This window comes from Ascaphus truei, chromosome 3 (genome assembly GCF_040206685.1).
Source record: "Ascaphus truei isolate aAscTru1 chromosome 3, aAscTru1.hap1, whole genome shotgun sequence".
Taxonomy (NCBI): Eukaryota; Metazoa; Chordata; class Amphibia; order Anura; family Ascaphidae; genus Ascaphus; species Ascaphus truei.
Window position 1 is genome coordinate 221,817,033 of NC_134485.1, and position 17,397 is coordinate 221,834,429.

At 42.7% G+C, this 17,397-nt stretch overlaps 1 protein-coding gene across 5 annotated transcripts in view; it reads left to right on the forward strand.

Annotated features, from left to right (window-relative positions):
* SENP7 (SUMO specific peptidase 7) overlaps positions 1-17,397 on the forward strand; it is a 71,494-nt gene that overhangs the window by 24,775 nt on the left and 29,322 nt on the right. For all 5 annotated transcript variants that reach the window (XM_075590124.1, XM_075590122.1, XM_075590125.1 and 2 more), the window contains 3 exons: positions 5,053-5,207; positions 6,244-6,366; positions 7,358-7,391. In XM_075590124.1, the coding sequence (XP_075446239.1) occupies positions 5,053-5,207; positions 6,244-6,366; positions 7,358-7,391 (312 nt within the window). The remainder of the gene's footprint in view (positions 1-5,052; positions 5,208-6,243; positions 6,367-7,357; positions 7,392-17,397) is intronic.

Here is a 17,397-nt window from a genome sequence, read left to right on the forward strand (position 1 = left end):
TGATAAAGGGACCGCCATGATAAAGGGACTGTGCAGGAGGAGGTGCCGCCAGACAAGGTAAGAGACCGTTAGAGGCCCACGCCCTCCCCTGACAATTGGCTTCATTGCTGTGCCAAAGAGCGCGGGGCTTGCTGCGATGGAACCGTCATCAAGCTGGCTCACTTCATATATAAATCACCACCCCCACAAGCATGGCAATCCTTTTTTTTTTTCTCCTAATGCTCATCAGGGTTGAAGGAGGGACTTGGTGAGTAAAGACACTGACTGGTACTGAGTTTGAAGCAGGGGAACCTGGTTCAATTCCCGGTATTGGCTCCTTGTGACCTTGGGTAAGTCACTTTATCTCCCTGTGCCTCAGGCACCAAAAATATAGATTGTAAGTTCCACGGGGCAGAGACTGTCTGCAAAATGTCTCTAACGCACTACATAAAACTAGCAGCTCTATACAAGAACAAACTATTATTATATTATTATTATCAGCTAGCAACATTTGGCGCCAATGACTTCATTTGAGTCCCTTCGCCACCCGTACATGCGCCCATGTGGAATGTCTCCTGCGAGCATTCCCTGGGAGAAGGAAGCATGCCTGAGTGAAGTCATCATCGAAAGTGAGGCGCCAGTTAAATTACGGCTTGTGCAGCATGTACTTGCTTACAATCCTGTTGCTAGCTGGACCTATGGATCAGCCTGCTGCTAAAGGATCACTTTCAATGCCTTTTTGAGTCTTTTAGGTGTCTTGTAATTTATCTGCTTAAAAGAAAGTGCATATGATCTTGTTTGGAAATCTCTCCCTTCCTTCAACTCAAGCAGCCCTTCTGTTGAAGATGGTACTTCCAAATCCAAGCTCGACAGCTCTCAACCCAGGAAGAAACTGGCCAAAAAACGTAGTGGCCTTACCTCTTGTTTTTTTGTGTGTCTATTTAAAGTTCCCAAAGACCAATAAAAAGCTGCTACGTCCTTCCTTGCTGCTTTTTACTGGCCCATGTGATGCTTAACCTTTAAATAGCAGTGCGGTACCGCCATCACCTTCTGATGTACGTATATTTGGGAGCAGTGATCCCCGGAACTGAAATTATCGCAGTTCAGCTCCCGAGAAACGTACGTCGGCAGTGACGTCATCACGTCAGAGGGGCGGGATTAGCGCTCGTGATCGGAGCGCGACCGCTTCTACTAGCTCGCTGCCCGGAGCTATGTTTGTGCATTAAGCAACCTTATTTTAATCTACAGCAGTACCCTCAGTTATCCCTATGAGCACCCAGCATTAGCAAGAAGGTGCGCAGCTATTAAGCGTTACCACGGGGTCTGCTGTAAACTTGCCGGATACCTAGTTCACCTACCAGGTTGTAAGTAGACACTACTTGTGTACTACTGTTCTGAGCTATATACCTACCTATCATTAGCCATAGCTATTTATTGACCTCACTAGTCCCCCTAGTCTGTGGGTGCTTCAGCCTCAGTGTTACACTCGGTGTGTTCATTCTGATACACACTGCAGAGGCTTAGGTCTCTCTGAGATCATGGACTTGTCAAAACTGATTGACTGACGATCCAGACCTCTATACATGAAGCTAAATTGATACTGACACTCACAGTGTTCTCTCCGGTTTTATTGTTTGACCGTATGGCCATATCAACATATGGGTAGGTTTACTCATTAATACCTATATATGTGAGAGTACCCTTACCTACAACAGTACTAACAATAGCCTATACTAGTGGCTGGACTCTTATCACATATATATGTTATAGCTAACCTTGGTATATATTTACCTACCTGCATCCTGTATAACTACCAGGAGGGCAGTATACACTTTACGCCTAGCATCCGGCACATTTTATTTCGCTGCGCTTTTTTGGCTCATCATTGAGTCTAATCATACCTGTTCATCTCAGTGTTCTATTTATTTTAGTTGAATTTTTACTCCCATTAAAGTAATTTTAACCCACTCACTCATTATTACACACATTACATTCCTACCTCCATTTCATTGTTCTGTGATTTTGTGAACGAGTGCTCTCCATTGGGGTTCTGTTCTCTCTGTGTTCTCAGCTCCCGAGACCCCCTGCTTTCGGGCAATGGTCTTTTACGATTTGTGCCTCTAGTGAAAAACCTGCTATAGAACCCAAGAAAGTTTGTATGGGTTTCCTCAATCCAGCAGCCTCAGAACCTTCTGACCTGGTGGCTGAGTTTTTCAACTGGATGAAGTCCACAGTTTCCCAAAATGTACAAGAAGCCACTGCTGAGGCTATACAAATCTTCCAAAAGGTCTACATCCCAAACTAGCATGGATTAAAAAAAAAAAAAAAAAAACACTGGGTCTGTGCCGAACACGCACGTACTAAGTGAAACTTCTTTTGTGTTTTGTCACTGAAATTGTAGTTTTATTTTGATGTTTTTTATAGAATTAAACACTTTTTAGTGTATTAAACTTGTACTATGGCCGGTTTGGTTATATCCAGCAATTGTTTTTGTGCTGTGAGATTAGCCAGCGGGAGCACACGTGCATACACCTTACTTCCATTATGCATTTTCATCTCAATGAAGGAGTTTTAGTCCTATGAGATTTAGGTAGGTGCCAGCAAAGAAGTTTCACTTAATGGATTTTGCATCCGGTGATGTAAGATTTTATGGCTACATACTCCAATCAGACAAACATCTTCCGGGATGTGCGATCCTACAGACCTGGCAAGCCGTACACTCGACATCCCACCAGGAAGGAAGGGCACACAAACCTATTTTGGCCCATAGCTGGGAGAGGACTTTTATTTTTTAGAAGGGCCCTAATAAGTTGGCATGAGATCAAGCAGATTCCTCTACTCATGGTAGGAGAAAGGCTAAAAGAATTTTGAGCAGGATAGACCCAGTCTATTTTATATAGATGGGTTCTGGAGTTGATCGATAGAGGGTACCTTCTTGGATTCAACAAGACCACAAGAAGAAAATCTTCCTACGATCCAAAGAATATTTTTAAAAAAATAATGTTTGACTAAAGCTTAAAGACCATATTAAGCACCAAGACGATTGAGGAAGACCAGTAGCTCAGAGGAAAGGGAATCTATTCAATCCTATTTGTTGTTGTTTTTTTGTTTTACATTTTCATCCAAGTAAAGGCCAAGGGTTTTTTGTGCCGTCTTGGATTTTAGAAATATCAACCATTTTCTAAATACGATTCAAAATGGAGTATCTGAAATCCATAATTGAAGCAATAGAGCATGGAGAGACACCCTTTTCCACATTCCTGTCACAAAAGGGCACAGGATATTTCCACGGTTTGCAACATCACAAGAAGACTTCCAATTCAGTGCCATGCCCTTTTGGTCTAACAGTGCCAATAATTTTACCAAGGTTTTGGAGCCGGACATAACGGAGATCAGAAAAGCAATTCAGATATTTCCGTATTTGAACAACTTGCTGATAAAGACCCAGTTGAAGCAAAATCGTAATCGGCAAGAACTGGTTAAATAAGATCTTGATACGCCATTGTTGGATCATCAGTGAGCAGAGCCAGATGGTTCTTTCACAAGAATTATGATTTTGGGAATCCTCTCTTTTCTTTTGTTTCGATCGTTTCGCCACCGCCATGTCTAAGGGGCTCTATTTGGAGGTGCATGCCTAGTAGTATATAAGGCATTCCCTCTAAACAATCGTCTGGGTTTGTCTCTGTCTGCACTTGTAATCTCCTGTGATCTCCTCCTTGTTCCTGCACATACCGGAAGTACCCTGTGGGTGGACGGCAGCAATGGTGCCTACAGCTCAAGCGGAATGTATTGTGTGACTCCCTGGATACTCTGTTTACAGCAGGCATAACATTGGTCTAAGTATTGCTGTGCTTATATTGATTTTTGCCTCAGTTTCCACTCGGTTGTCCGTGGCTGCCAGCACAAATATTGTTACACTGCTTACACACACCTGATGCATAGCATTATCAGTTCTGCCTCTCATTATACTATTTTTTGCTGGGCAGCTTTTTTCGTAGGAAGTAAGAGTGTAGCTTCAGGAGGCTGTTCTGCTTTCAGCTAGGGGATGGGATTAACCATTTGGGGTACCTTGAGAGTTCCAGGAAAGTTAGACTCTGGTAAGTAATTAAAAATAAATAATTAATGTTTTTTTCCCACCCGCCATATGGGAGTGCATTACTGTGGGTTTTTTTTTGTTTTTTTTATTTAGAAAACTATGCTATATCTCTGGCTCGAAATATATGGCCGTTTCTTGTTACTTCTACAATGTTTTTGCATACCCCATTATAAAACCTGTGATCGGTCGCATTTTTATATTAGTCGCAACAAAGAGTCTCTCTTTGGTGCAGGGATATATCTATATATCTATCCCACACATTTCAGCCAGATTCTCAGCCTCCCAACTTGTTTGCTTCTTGAACACCGTCACCTGATCTGGGCAACAAGCAGTTGCTGAGCTGACAGGGAAGCAGAACAACTATGGCAATTGGCCCTCCCGTCACATGCCTGAATTGGACGTTCTCTCATGCACTTGGGCGGTTTCACCCAAAGTCATCACTGGTCCTCATTTATGTGTTTCCCATGTGTTGGTCACCTAGTTTTAACCTCCTAAAGCATATCGCTCTGATCATTTCATATGGGACTGCACCTTTTTATCAATTCTCCCCCTCGCCTCCCCCCCCCTGACCATAATACTATTGGTTTGCCATTTCAAGCTATAGAATGCAGAGTTTAGTACGGCCAGATCTCGCTGCCGAGTCCAATAGTAAAAGCTCTCCTTACATTAGCTGATGGTTCTTTGTCCTTAACCTTGTGATATTAACCATTGCTAAAAGCACAGTAACTACCACAGCACGAAATACCAGGCCAAATATAGTCATTTCTAGGCTATGCTAACTTGCTATCTCTGATTGATATCAATCCTTCATACTTTGTTTATTAAATATATTTAAACAAATTAAGAAACATTATTTAAAATTGTAAGTGTGAGACGGTAGATTGTAAACTGGAGTGGCATAACTGATGTTATTTGAAAATCGTAATTTCATTCTGATGTACTGGGTTTATAACATCCTTTTTTTTGTGTATTTAAAGTTGTTCTCTCTAGTGATGAAGAGCGAGAATGTGGAGAAAATCCAGAAACTGTACGTTCTTGGGTTGCAGAGGAACCATTGTCTGAAAATAAAGAAGCACATGAGAGTGTGATGCATCAATTGCCATGTACCGAAAAGGAGAAAGCAGAGCCTACGGTATTCTGTCTACTTAAAGCATGTATTTAATGTCTCACCAACGAAAGGAAGAATTATCAAAGTTCTACTCCTACTCATGGGCCAAAAAGATAGCTATACATTGAACTTGAACAACTGTTACGGGTTCCATTGTAATCCTGTCATTTTCAGTTTTTGCTGATCTGATTTACCCTTTTGCTACCTTTGTTTCATACATTATAATTCTGTGATGCATCTGTCCCTTCTGATTTCTATTATCTTAATTCATTTCTGCCCCTAGCAGTTTATTTCGCCACACTGGTTTGGATTTGTTTCTTTTATCTGTGTTACCCAAGTATACAATATACACCTTTTCAGTGTTTTAAAAAAAATGCCTATTTATCGTCAGGATTTTCCCTGCAAGAACTTCATCCTAATTTATTCTTTGTAGATTCTTCCTTAGTTGACTAAAATTTGCTTTTCTAAAATAAGCCTATGTTGATCCCGTATACTACTGTTTTTGATCAATTATTTCAAATTAGACAATGTTATGATCACGGTTTCCCAAATGTTCCCTCTCTTGAATATTTGTTGTTATACAGGCATACCCCGCATTAACGTACGCAATGGGACTGGAGCATGTATGTAAAGCGAAAATGTACTTAAAGTGAAGCACTATCTTTTCCCCACTTATTGATGCATGTACTGTATGGCAATCGTCATAACTGATGTAAATAACGCATGTGTAACAGGCTCTATAGTCTCCCCGCTTGCGCACAGCTTCGGTACAGGTAGGGAGCCGATATTGCTGTTCAGGACGTGCTGACAGGCGCATGCGTGAGCTGCCGTTTGCCTATTGGGCGATATGTACTTACTCGCGAGTGTACTTAAAGTGAGTGTACTTAAAGCGGGGTATGCCTGTACATTGTTTTGTATTAGATCCAGTAATAGCCCTTTCCTAGTTAGTTCTTCAATCATTTGGGTCATGTTTCAAACCCGGGAGCCAGTTTCCTTTTCTTGCACTGCTAATCTCATTAATGGTTATAAATAATTAATGTTTTTGTTCCGTTCTTTTCAGCGCAATTCTGATTCTGAAAAAGAAATGGTGGTTAACAGCGAGATGAAGAGTCCAATGCTAGAATTTACGTGTAAGAATGTGTACATTGGCAGAAAAAAGGGAAGGGCAACAGGCTCTGCTAAGGTAAAGTTAAACTTTCTTGTCTTTCAACAGCACGGCATCCATTTTAAATCCGTTACAACAAAATAGACTGTGCCCACGTCACCGCATAATTTGGAGACACCTTGTTAAAAGAACTTTGCCTACAGTACACAAGTATACACTTTACTTCAAAGTTGATAAGTATTGGCATATTATGGAAGGCTGTTAATTGGGTAGCCATTTTCAATCTAAATCTAAGGATTATTCCTTTTTTAATTCACAATATGGAGCACCAGCTACAGTAGGTGTAAAGTGAATATATGAACCCTGTCAAACACACCGGGATTTGCTGAAATACGCACGGCAACTCCTATGTAATTGTTTGGGAGTTTCCGTTCGTTTGTGCCTGAACTGCATTTTATTGAAGGGAAAAAAACAACCTTAATGTGTAATAGTAAAACACAAACCTTTTCACTTTCTGCTTTAATGTCTTGCATGATAATACTTCCCTTTTTATGGTCGATTTTAAATGATTAGTTTGGTATGTTGATTGAGAAGACAATTGGAATATAACTACCATGTGATTTAGAAATATATGATGACACTTATTTTCTGTATAATTATATGATCCTCAATTTGGCATTAAGCGTTAACTACATATTATGGAGCAATTTTCATATTTGGCCAAAATGTTTTTGTCCTCTTCTATGTTGCTTGCTGAACAGTTTCCTGTGGCAGTTCTCAGAGCTCACATCCCCTGTTGACCATGTTTGTCAATCCCATATCTCAAAGCCCCCTAAATATCTGGGATATTGGTTTACAGGACAAAAAGCCTATGATTTTAAAAAGAATATGCATAGCTCGTATTTTAAGATGCAATCTGTATTCATGAATTTATTTTAGTCCACGCTGTGTTATTTAAATCAATAGGCAAATAGTTTGCATACATTGTTAGACGAATCCTTTTAATTTTTTAAATCCTAGTTATCTGTGTATTTAATTAACTTGGGTTGCCTTTTTTTTCCCTTTTAAGTTTACTACCAAGTCCATCGACATTCCCCTGAAAGGTAAGGCTGTTGTACTTAATTCTTGCTAAATGTGTCACGTCTTGAGCAACATCCCACTGTATAACCTAATTTGAATCTAGTAGCACTAGAACAACCTCTAGGCACCCAGGTTGTAGTATTTAAGCATCTTTGCATTTATTAAACAAACCTCTTATGCAGACCAACGTTTCGGCATACCACGCCTTTATCTTTTTCATGAATTTTTTTTTATATCAAAATACACAGCATATAATACCTGAAAGGTAAAGAGACAAAGGCACTCAGCAGTTCAGTAATGAAAAAATGTATTAAAGTACACAAATACTTGCACAAAAAGTGGACTTTTTGTGCAAGTATTTGTGTACTTTAATACATTTTTTCATTACTGAACTGCTGAGTGCCTTTGTCTCTTCACCTTTCATGTAGTGTGTGTGTGTGTGTGTGTGTGTGTGTGTGTATACACATACATACATACTGTGACAAACGGCTTACTCCGGGGCTCCACCGTCTGTCCAGGACTGTTAGAACACGGTCTTTTAGGGTAGGTTAAATGACGAGGCGTAACGTGCTGTTCCTTTAAACAGGCTGCTGCCTGGTTTATTCAGTCCCAGGCACTGAGATTGCTACACTGCATACACAAGAAACACAAGCAAAACAAAAGCCTGCTCACCTGAGCAATAACTTAACTGAGGTTTTACCCTGACTAGGATTGGGCGGCTTATCCGCTTCCAATAAACAAAAATAATGAACTTTGCAATTTGATAAAGGTACAAAATGATTTAACCTGTTTGGGGAAAGGCTTTTCCCCTCTCTGCTTCCAGCAGCCTTCCTGCCTCCAGTCTCTTGGGGAGAGGGGAGAGGAACCAGGAAATCAGCCTTACATACCTGATTTCCATCTAGCAGGACAGGTGACAGAAATCAGACAGCAGACAAACTCTGGTCTGGATCCCTCACCCCTCAGTTCCAGCACTTGCCAAACTGTGGGATGGAGTGCATGCATTCTGAGGCTGCACTTTCCAGCCTAAACAGGATAGAAACTGTTCAGTATCCTGGGAGCCCTATATATGGAATTTATTACCATCCCTTGGTTTTTGTCACATATCCTCCCCCCCAGCTCAGACCTCGAGGGATGAGTGACCATGGATATTAGGGAGTGCATCCCTGACAATCCATCAGCATTGCCATGTTTGTGCCCTGACCTGTGCTCCACAGAAAATTTAAAGGGTTGTAGGCTTAGGAACCACCTGGTCACTCTAGCATTCTTCTCTCTGTTTTGACACATCCAGGTAAGGGGTGCATGATCTGTGACCAACTGGAATTTTCTTCCCAGCAGATAGTATTTGAGCGTCTCTATAGCCCACTTTATTGCGAGACACTCTTTCTCGACAATGGAGTAATTTTTCTCCTGGGGATTTAGTTTTCTACTTAAATAAAGGATGGGGTGCTCCTCACCTTGAGACTCCTGGGAGAGTACAGCGCGCAGCCCTACCTCAGATGCGTCGGTTTGGACTAAAAATTATTTAGAGAAGTCAGGTGTGACCAACACTGGTTGGGCACAGAGGGCTTCTTTCAGACTTCTAAAGGCCTGTTCGGTTTCGGGGGACCACTTTACCATTAGCGGCCCTCTTGCTTTTGTGAGGTCGGTTAGTGGGGTTGCCTTATTTGCGAAATTGGGAATAAACCTTCTATAGTAGCCAATTAATCACAAAAAGGTCCTTACTTGTTTTTTTGTAACTGGCCTTGGCCAATTTTGTATCGCCTCTACTTTGAGTGTTTGGGGTTTGAGTAAACCTCTGCCAATAGAATACCCCAGATACTTGGCCTCCTCCAGACCAATAGTGCATTTAGCGGGGTTAGCAGTTAGTCCAGCAGACCGAACTGCGTCAAGCACAGCTTGGACCTTTGGAAGGTGGGATTGCCAATCTTCACTATGGATTACCACATCATCTAGGTAGGCGGCAGCATACCGAGCATGTGGTTTTAAAATTTTATCCATCATTCTTTGGAATGTGGCGGGAGCTCCATGTAAGCCAAACGGCAGCACCTTATACTGAAAGAGGCCGTCTGGGGTTGAGAAGGCTGTCTTTCTTTTGCCGTTTCTGTGAGGGGAACCTGCCAGTACCCTTTTGTTAGGTCTAGGGTCGTGAGATATCGGGCTTTGCCCAGTCTCTCTACCAGTTCATCAACCCTGGGCATAGGATAAGTATCACATTTTGACACAGTGTTTAGTTTACGGTAGTCATTGCAAAACCTTGTTGTACCGTCTGGTTTTGGGACTAAAACTATAGGGATGTTCCACCAACTTTGGGATTCTTCAAATACACCTAGTTTTAGCATTTTTTTAACCTCTAAACTTATAGCCTCCCTTTTGGCCTCTGGGATTCGGTACGGTTTAAGGTTAACTCGGACCCCCGGTTCAGAGACTAGGTCATGTTCAATTACCCTAGTTCTACCTGGCTTTGTAGAGAAAACTTCTTTGTTTCTTCTCACTAGGTTCTGGACCTCTCGTTTCTGATCAACGGACAGGGTTTCAGCTATGCTAACCTCTGGGTCAGTTTCTCGATTCTCTGACGGACTGGGCGGTACTAGGGTTAACAAGACCTCTCTATCTTTCCAGGGCTTAAGTAGGTTTACATGGTAGATTTGCTCAGGTTTCCTCCTACCTGGCTGTCTCACCTTGTAATTTACTTCTCCCACTCTTTCCAAGACCTCATATGGCCCATGCCACTTAGCAAGGAATTTACTCTCTACGGTGGGAACCAGAACTAGCACCCTGTCGCCTGGATAAAAAATTCTGACCCTAGCACCCTTATTATACGTATTCCTCTGTGCCTCTTGAGCTTTTTCCATGTGTTCCCTCACTATAGGTAGGTCTGCAGCTATACGGTCCAGCATCTGGGCAACATGTTCTATTACACTTCTGTATGTGGTAACCTCGTGTTCCCAAGTCTCTTTGGCTATAAGCCCCTTATGTATCGGCCATACAATAGTTCAAACGAGGAGAAGCCTGTGGATGATTGGGGAACCTCCCTAATGGCAAATAACAGGTATGGTAACAAACAATCCCAGTTTTTCCCATCCTTATCGACCGCCCGGCGTAACATGCTCTTTAAGGTTTTATTGAACCGTTCCACTAAATCATCTGTTTGTGGATGATAGACTGAGGTTCTGAGATGCTTGATTTTTAGGAGTTTACATAACTCTTTTGTTACTTGGGACATAAATGGTGTTCCCTGGTCAGTTAAGATCTCTTTAGGAATTCCGACCCGGGTAAACAGAACTATTAACTCTTTTGCTGTTTTTAGCAGAGGTGCTACGTAGGGGAACTGCCTCCGGATATCGGGTGGAATAATCTAATATTATCAATATATGCTGATGTCCCCTAGCAGACTTTATTATTGGTCCTACTAGATCCATAGCAATCCGGTCAAATGGTACATCAATTATGGGAAGGGGTACCAATGGGCTACGATACGCTTTGAACGGGACGGTGATCTGACATTCTGGGCATGAGGATCAATAATTTGTAATTTCTGCCAGAACCCCAGGCCAATAGAAGCTTCGGAGAACCTTTTCTTTTGTCTTTTCCATCCCTAGGTGTCCCCCCAATGGGTGACTATGTGCGAGGTGTAATACTACACTACGGAATGTCCGTGATACCAACAATTGTTTAGTTATAATTGATTTCCTCCTATCAACCCGATATACTAGTTCATATTCTACCTCGAAGTAGGGGTAGGCAAGTGACCTATCTGGTTGGCCAGGGGTACTATTCTGGTCCCGTATATTCCCCCTTGCTTCGGCTAATGTGGGGTCTTCCCACTGGGCCTTCTTAAAACTCCCTGGACTGACCTCTAGGTCAGCGAAGGTCGTACCCTGTTCTGGGGTGATAAGCGCCTGTTCAACATCTTGATTTGGGGTATTCCCTACCAAGGTAGCCATGGGAAAGGGAATTTTACAGCACTCTTCCTCTTTCCCCTTTTTATTTGGGCCCTCGTCAACCTTCATTTCTGAAAAAGGGAAAGGATTTGTTTCTTCTGTTACTTCTTTATGGTCCGCTATTGAACTCTGGGCGCTATTCTGAGAGGAGGACCACATTTTTAGAAAATTGGGAAAGTCGGTCCCTATTAACACATCATGTGCCAGTTTGGGTACTATACCCACTTTGAAATCAAAAGAACCAAACTCTGTTTCAATAAGAACATCAACAGTGGAATAGTCGTTATTATCCCCATGTATACAACAAATTGCCACTCTTTGTGAACTGTTTACCTGTTTTTTCCCAATGGGCAACAGGTATTCGGATACTAGTGTAACCATACTCCCAGAGTCAAGAAGTGCCCGAACCCTCTTACCATTTACCTTTACAAATGCCCAGAGATGGTTATTCAAGGGGTCCTCTGGGCTAGGGCCCATACATTGGGACCACAACGAATAAGGTTCAACGCTGTTGCATTGCATTGGTTCAGTATTTAGTGGGCAAACTTTCGTGGTGTGGCCCCTCTCATAACAATTTACACATTTAGGTACATAGTCTGTGTCCCACTTAGAGCCCTTTTTCGGCTCCCCATGTTGGCTGTTGCCCTTAGTATGCAAGCCACTGTTGCTGGTGCTGTGTGAAGGCGGTCGTCGCTCTTCAGCCCCCCTTAACCCTGGTACCCTTTTACCGTCTTTGAAAGAGTCCTGGAACCTTGGGTAGTGGGGATGCTCCATGACTACGGGTTGCGGGTGCTCTTCTGCATTGTACCTTTCTACGAGGGCCACCAGCTCATCTGCATTGTGGGGGTCACTCTGACTGACCCAATGGCGTAGGGCAGAGGGAAGTTTCCTCAAGAACTGGTCCATGACCAACCGTTCCACGATGTGGCTTGCTGAGTTGATCTTGGGTTGTAGCCACTTCCGAGCGAGGTGGATGAGGTCATACATCTGGCTTCGGTGGCTTTATCCAACGTGAAGGACCATGCGTGGAACCTTTGGGCACGAACAGCCGTGGTTACGCCGAGGCGAGCGAGGATCTCGAACTTCAATTTTGCATAGACGTTAGCTTCAACTGGCTCTAGATCAAAGTAAGCCTTCTGGGGTTCGCCGCTTAAGAAGGGTGCGATTAGAGTGGCCCACTCAGCTTCTGGCCAACCCTCTCTCTGTGCCGTGCGTTCAAAAGTGAGAAGATCGGTTTCAACATCATCCGAGGGCCCCATCTTCTGAAGGTAGTGGCTTGCCCTGGTCATTTTCGGGCCTGGGGTTGCGTCTGCCAGTGGAGTCTTAATGATAGTCTCTCTCAGGATCTCGAGTTCCTGCTGTAAGCCCTGGGCGAACAGTTGTTGCTCCTCTCTCAGCAAGCGGTTTGTCTTTTGCTGGGTTGCATTCGCCTCTTGCAGGGCTGCATTCGCCTCTTGCAGGGCTGTTAGCAGCTGTTGCTGGGTTGCATTCGCCTCTTGCAGGGCTGCATTCGTCTGTTGCTGCTTTGCATTCGCGCTTAGCAGGGCTGCACTCGCCTGTTGCTGGGTTTCATTAGTCTCTTTCTGGGCCGCGACTTTGCTTACCAATGCACTCACCACGTCATCCATCTTGTTCGGGGGTAAGAAAAAGAGGAAAAAAAACCTCTCTTTTTAAAGTTCTTTTACCCGCAGACCTTTTAGTGTTCTGCCCACATTCTCCACCATATGTGACAAACGGCTTACTTCGGGGCTCCACCGTCTGTCCAGGACTGTTAGAACACGGTCTTTTAGGGTAGGTTAAATGACGAGTCGTAACGTGCTGTTCCTTTACACAGGCTGCTGCCTGGTTTATTCAGTCCCAGGCACTGAGATTGCCAACAAAACAAACAAAGCGCACAACACTCATTGTGAAAAATGTAATAAACAGTGTTTATATATAAGGTGTTTCAAGGTTATGCGTACATCAAGATTGATTTAATCTGGCATAGAGAGGCACAGTGTGGCAGTTACCGACAGCTGCAACCAGGAACCACCGAGAATAAGAAGTGGCCTTTTGAGCCACGAAACGCGTTGGAGAGATACCTATATATTTTTTAATATCTATATTCCAAGGTGTATTTTATTTTGTGAAATCACTCGTTTTATTTGAGTACCGAGTGGATTTCAAATCCTCTGCGCATGTGCCGTCGCTTGCCCCTGAGGTTGCGCAGTGAGGTCTGAAGCAGGACTGGCAAATACTCCTACCCAGAGCAGATTTGAACACCTTACGAGCCGCATCGAGCATTCTTACGTCATAGACGGGACCACGGGACCACGACACCACGCTGTTCGACCCGTGCGGATGTGCAGCGAGGTCTGCAGCAAGGAACCTGTAGGATACCTCTGAGAGAAAGACATCTCCTCCTTAAGGATCCATCAGACGTACTGACGCCATATGCTGGACATTGAGACTGTGGCAGAGACATCAGTATTCCGGTACTCCATCTGATTTGCACCTGACGTGAGTGCGTGGAAGGGGGAGAGAAATCTCGGTGGTTCCTGTCGCGATGAGTGTTGTGCGCTTTGTTTGTTTTGTTACTAGATTCTAGGGTCTTGGGCTACCCTTTTGCACAGCAGCAGACGCTCATCTACATTGGTATACATTTATTTACCTATTGCACTTCTATAACGAGGTTGGGTGTATTTGATTTAACTATCACAATTAACACTTTTTATTAAGTTAGAATTCTTGTGTGCACTTATCTGTTTTTTCTATTTGTTCACTTTACTGAGATTGCCACACTGCATACACAAACACAAGCAAAACAAAAGCCTGCTCACCTGAGCAATAACTTAACTGAGGTTTTACCCTGACTAGGATTGGGGCGGCTTATCCGCTTCCAATAAACAAAAATAAGGAACTTTGCAATTTGATAAAGATACAAAATGATTTAACCTGTTTGGGGAGAGGCTTTTCCTCTCTGCTTCCAGCAGCCTTCCTGCCTCCAGTCTCTTGGGGAGAGGAACCAGGAAATCAGCCTTGCATACCTGATTTCCATCTAGCAGGACAGGTGACAGAAATCAGGCATCAGACAAACTCTGGTCTGGATCCCTCACCCTCAGTTCCAGCACTTGCCAAACTGTGGGATGGAGTGCATGCATTCACACACACACACACACACACACACACACACACACACACACACACACACACACACACACACACACACACACACACACACACACTACATGAAAAGTGGACTTTTTGTGCAAGTATTTGTGTACTTTAATACATTTTTTCATTACTGAGCTGCTGAGTGCCTTTGTCTCTTTACCTTTCAGGTATTATATGCTGTGTATTTTTATGACCTTAGCACCAGATATATATTTATATATTGCTTATTCATCACTGTGCTCTATTATTTAGTATTGTCAAGGGATGTTTTGCTCTATCCAGGCATTTATACACCGGCCGGTGCAATAGGGGTTAGGTGAAAGGTGATCATTTTCAACCTTTTCCACCTATTAGGGTCACACAGTCTATTTGGCAGCTGACAGTCAGGACAGGCATTTGGGTTTCTTTATACCCTAGGTATTGTATTATGTGTTGTTAATATTTGTGATATTGCTTTAATAAATGTGATTTTTTTTTTTTTTGGACATACTAGAGTGCTGATATAAGGGTTCTGTTTGTTTCTTGCTGTCTCTCTCTCTCTCTCTCTCTCTCTCTCTCTCTTTATATTTATATAGATATCTGTATGCTCATCTGCATGTATTTGGCAGGTCTGCAACCCCGCCTTTCACCATTATCACCCAGCACTTCCACTGCAGCAAGGGATTCTGGGAAATGACATGCAAATGAGCACACTTTTTGCTTCAAAAACCATTTTTAACATGGTTCCCTATAGGCTTAAGCTTGCTGCATGGTCACAGCTTTGAGCACAGCCAGGGTTACGGTGCATACCCAGAAAACCCACCCACTAGCAACAGTTTCGACCTTAATGGGTCTCATCAGTGTGGGGTTGGTTAACTGGGTATGCAGAGAAGCTAAAGGATGGGGTTTACCATACTGAGTTAAGTTATGGTGAGTAAAAAAGTGACAAAAACCTATATATACACACATATATATATATATATATATATATATATATACACATATATATACATATATATACATATATATATACATATACAAAGAGCACTTATTCCCATGATGTGTTATTTATATGATTGTCATGTGTATTACTAGTGTGAAGTGATATGTACACTAATGGCGCTATATAAATTAAGGCATGCATACGGATAGATACATTCATAGTTGCATACATACATATAGAGACAGACACACAAAGACACCACCTAAATCCAAGAATCAGGGAAGGAGACACTGCACTGGAATATGATTTTTTAAAATTTATATATATATATATATATATATATATATATATATATATATATATATATCTTTTTTTGCATGCATCACTGGTACAGTACATATAGCAGTGTGTCTATATATTTATGTATATATGTTTATTTTCATCATGTGAGCTATTCTGAAGCCAGGGTCACGATTGATGTGTGAATGGCCCCCGATAGCATTAACTCAGCCCCCTTTCCAAATCACTCCAAGTCCTATAATATTTCCTTCACTTTATTGGAAAAGGCAGCAGAATACAGGTTCTTGTGAATGGTGTGTAGTAGTGATTTGTAGTTAGAAGCAGGTAGAAAGAAATCGCCTTGCCATAGGAGAGTAACAGGGATGCGTGCTGTACTCACTGTCTGCAGGGTGGAAAAAGAAGTGAGGAGCAATGTGGGTAAAAGGAATAGTCTAGGGACAGACTATCTGTGAACAAAACAGGGGGAGGGCAGACTAGCCCATTCTGGTAAGGATCTCAGAGGCTGCAGTAGCAACTCACTGATTACATGCCCAGAGGCAAGAAATGCAACATTGTTACATATCACACAGGCACAGTGTGTGTGTGCAAACTCCATGCAGCTGAAAATAAGAACTGACAGGCAGAAGCTGCAAAGGAGAGAGGGGGGTGAAACAGGGATGTGAGTCTTGTTCCATGACATGAGCATTCCTTTTTTTGCCCCCCTCCCCCCCCAAATACAATATTTCTAGTATAAAATGTTCTTCAGTCCAAATCCCATCAAGTTTTCTTGAAAACATGTGTGCAATGAAATAAACCTGTCCGTCAGCGTTTGCAGCAGTGTGGCCGGAGGCAAGGCTGTGTCTTCCCTCCCTTCTACAATAGAGATGTCAGTTGGAACCGGAGTGCAGAAGGGTGGGGTGGGGGTGTGTGTGGTCGATACGTTTTCAAAGACTTTCCGTCCTTCCTCTGTTGTTGCCAAGGATGCTACAATCATACCAGCCATAGCAACGTCTTTCCTCTGGCTGCATTATGCCATACCAGGAAGGCTGTCAAAGAATTGAAAAAAACGTAACGGGCAAAAAGATAAAGGGAAGAAAGTAAAAGCCGCTAGGTACTAAAGTAACACCACGTGTAGAAACAAGATTATCAAAGATTAAAGAAGACATTTATTTTTAAATCTATAATAGTGATGAATTTTGTCAATATTTCTATTGTTATTGAATTAATTATCTTAATCTCCAAAAAAGATATTACTTTCTAAATTTAAAATGAAAGAAATGTATCATTTCCATCACCAAAATTGCACCTTGTGGATAAACGAGTGAATATAATAAAAAGAAAAGATTGCACAGGATGTTCGTTACTTATATTTTTGCCTGTTGGCTATGTTTTTTCCTATTCTTTGTCAGCCTTCCTGGTTGAGTCTCAGCATTGTGCGGTCAGAGGAAAGAAGTTGCTATGGCCAATATGATTGTAGCATCCTTGGCAATGACAGAGGAAGGATGGGAAGTCTTTGAAAATGTATTGACCACGCCCCCCTTGTCGGACTCCGGGTAAAACTGACATCTCTATTGTAGAGGGAAAAGCTGGATGTGCAAGATAAGGCCTGGGACATAGTGAGTTTTAAGCTCGCTGAGGCGCGCTCCTGCTCTGCCTCGCCTGCTGAAAATGGGGCTTTTCCCTGTCCTCGCAGGCGAGGCAGTTAGCGCACTCTGGGGGCGGGGCGGGAGCAGA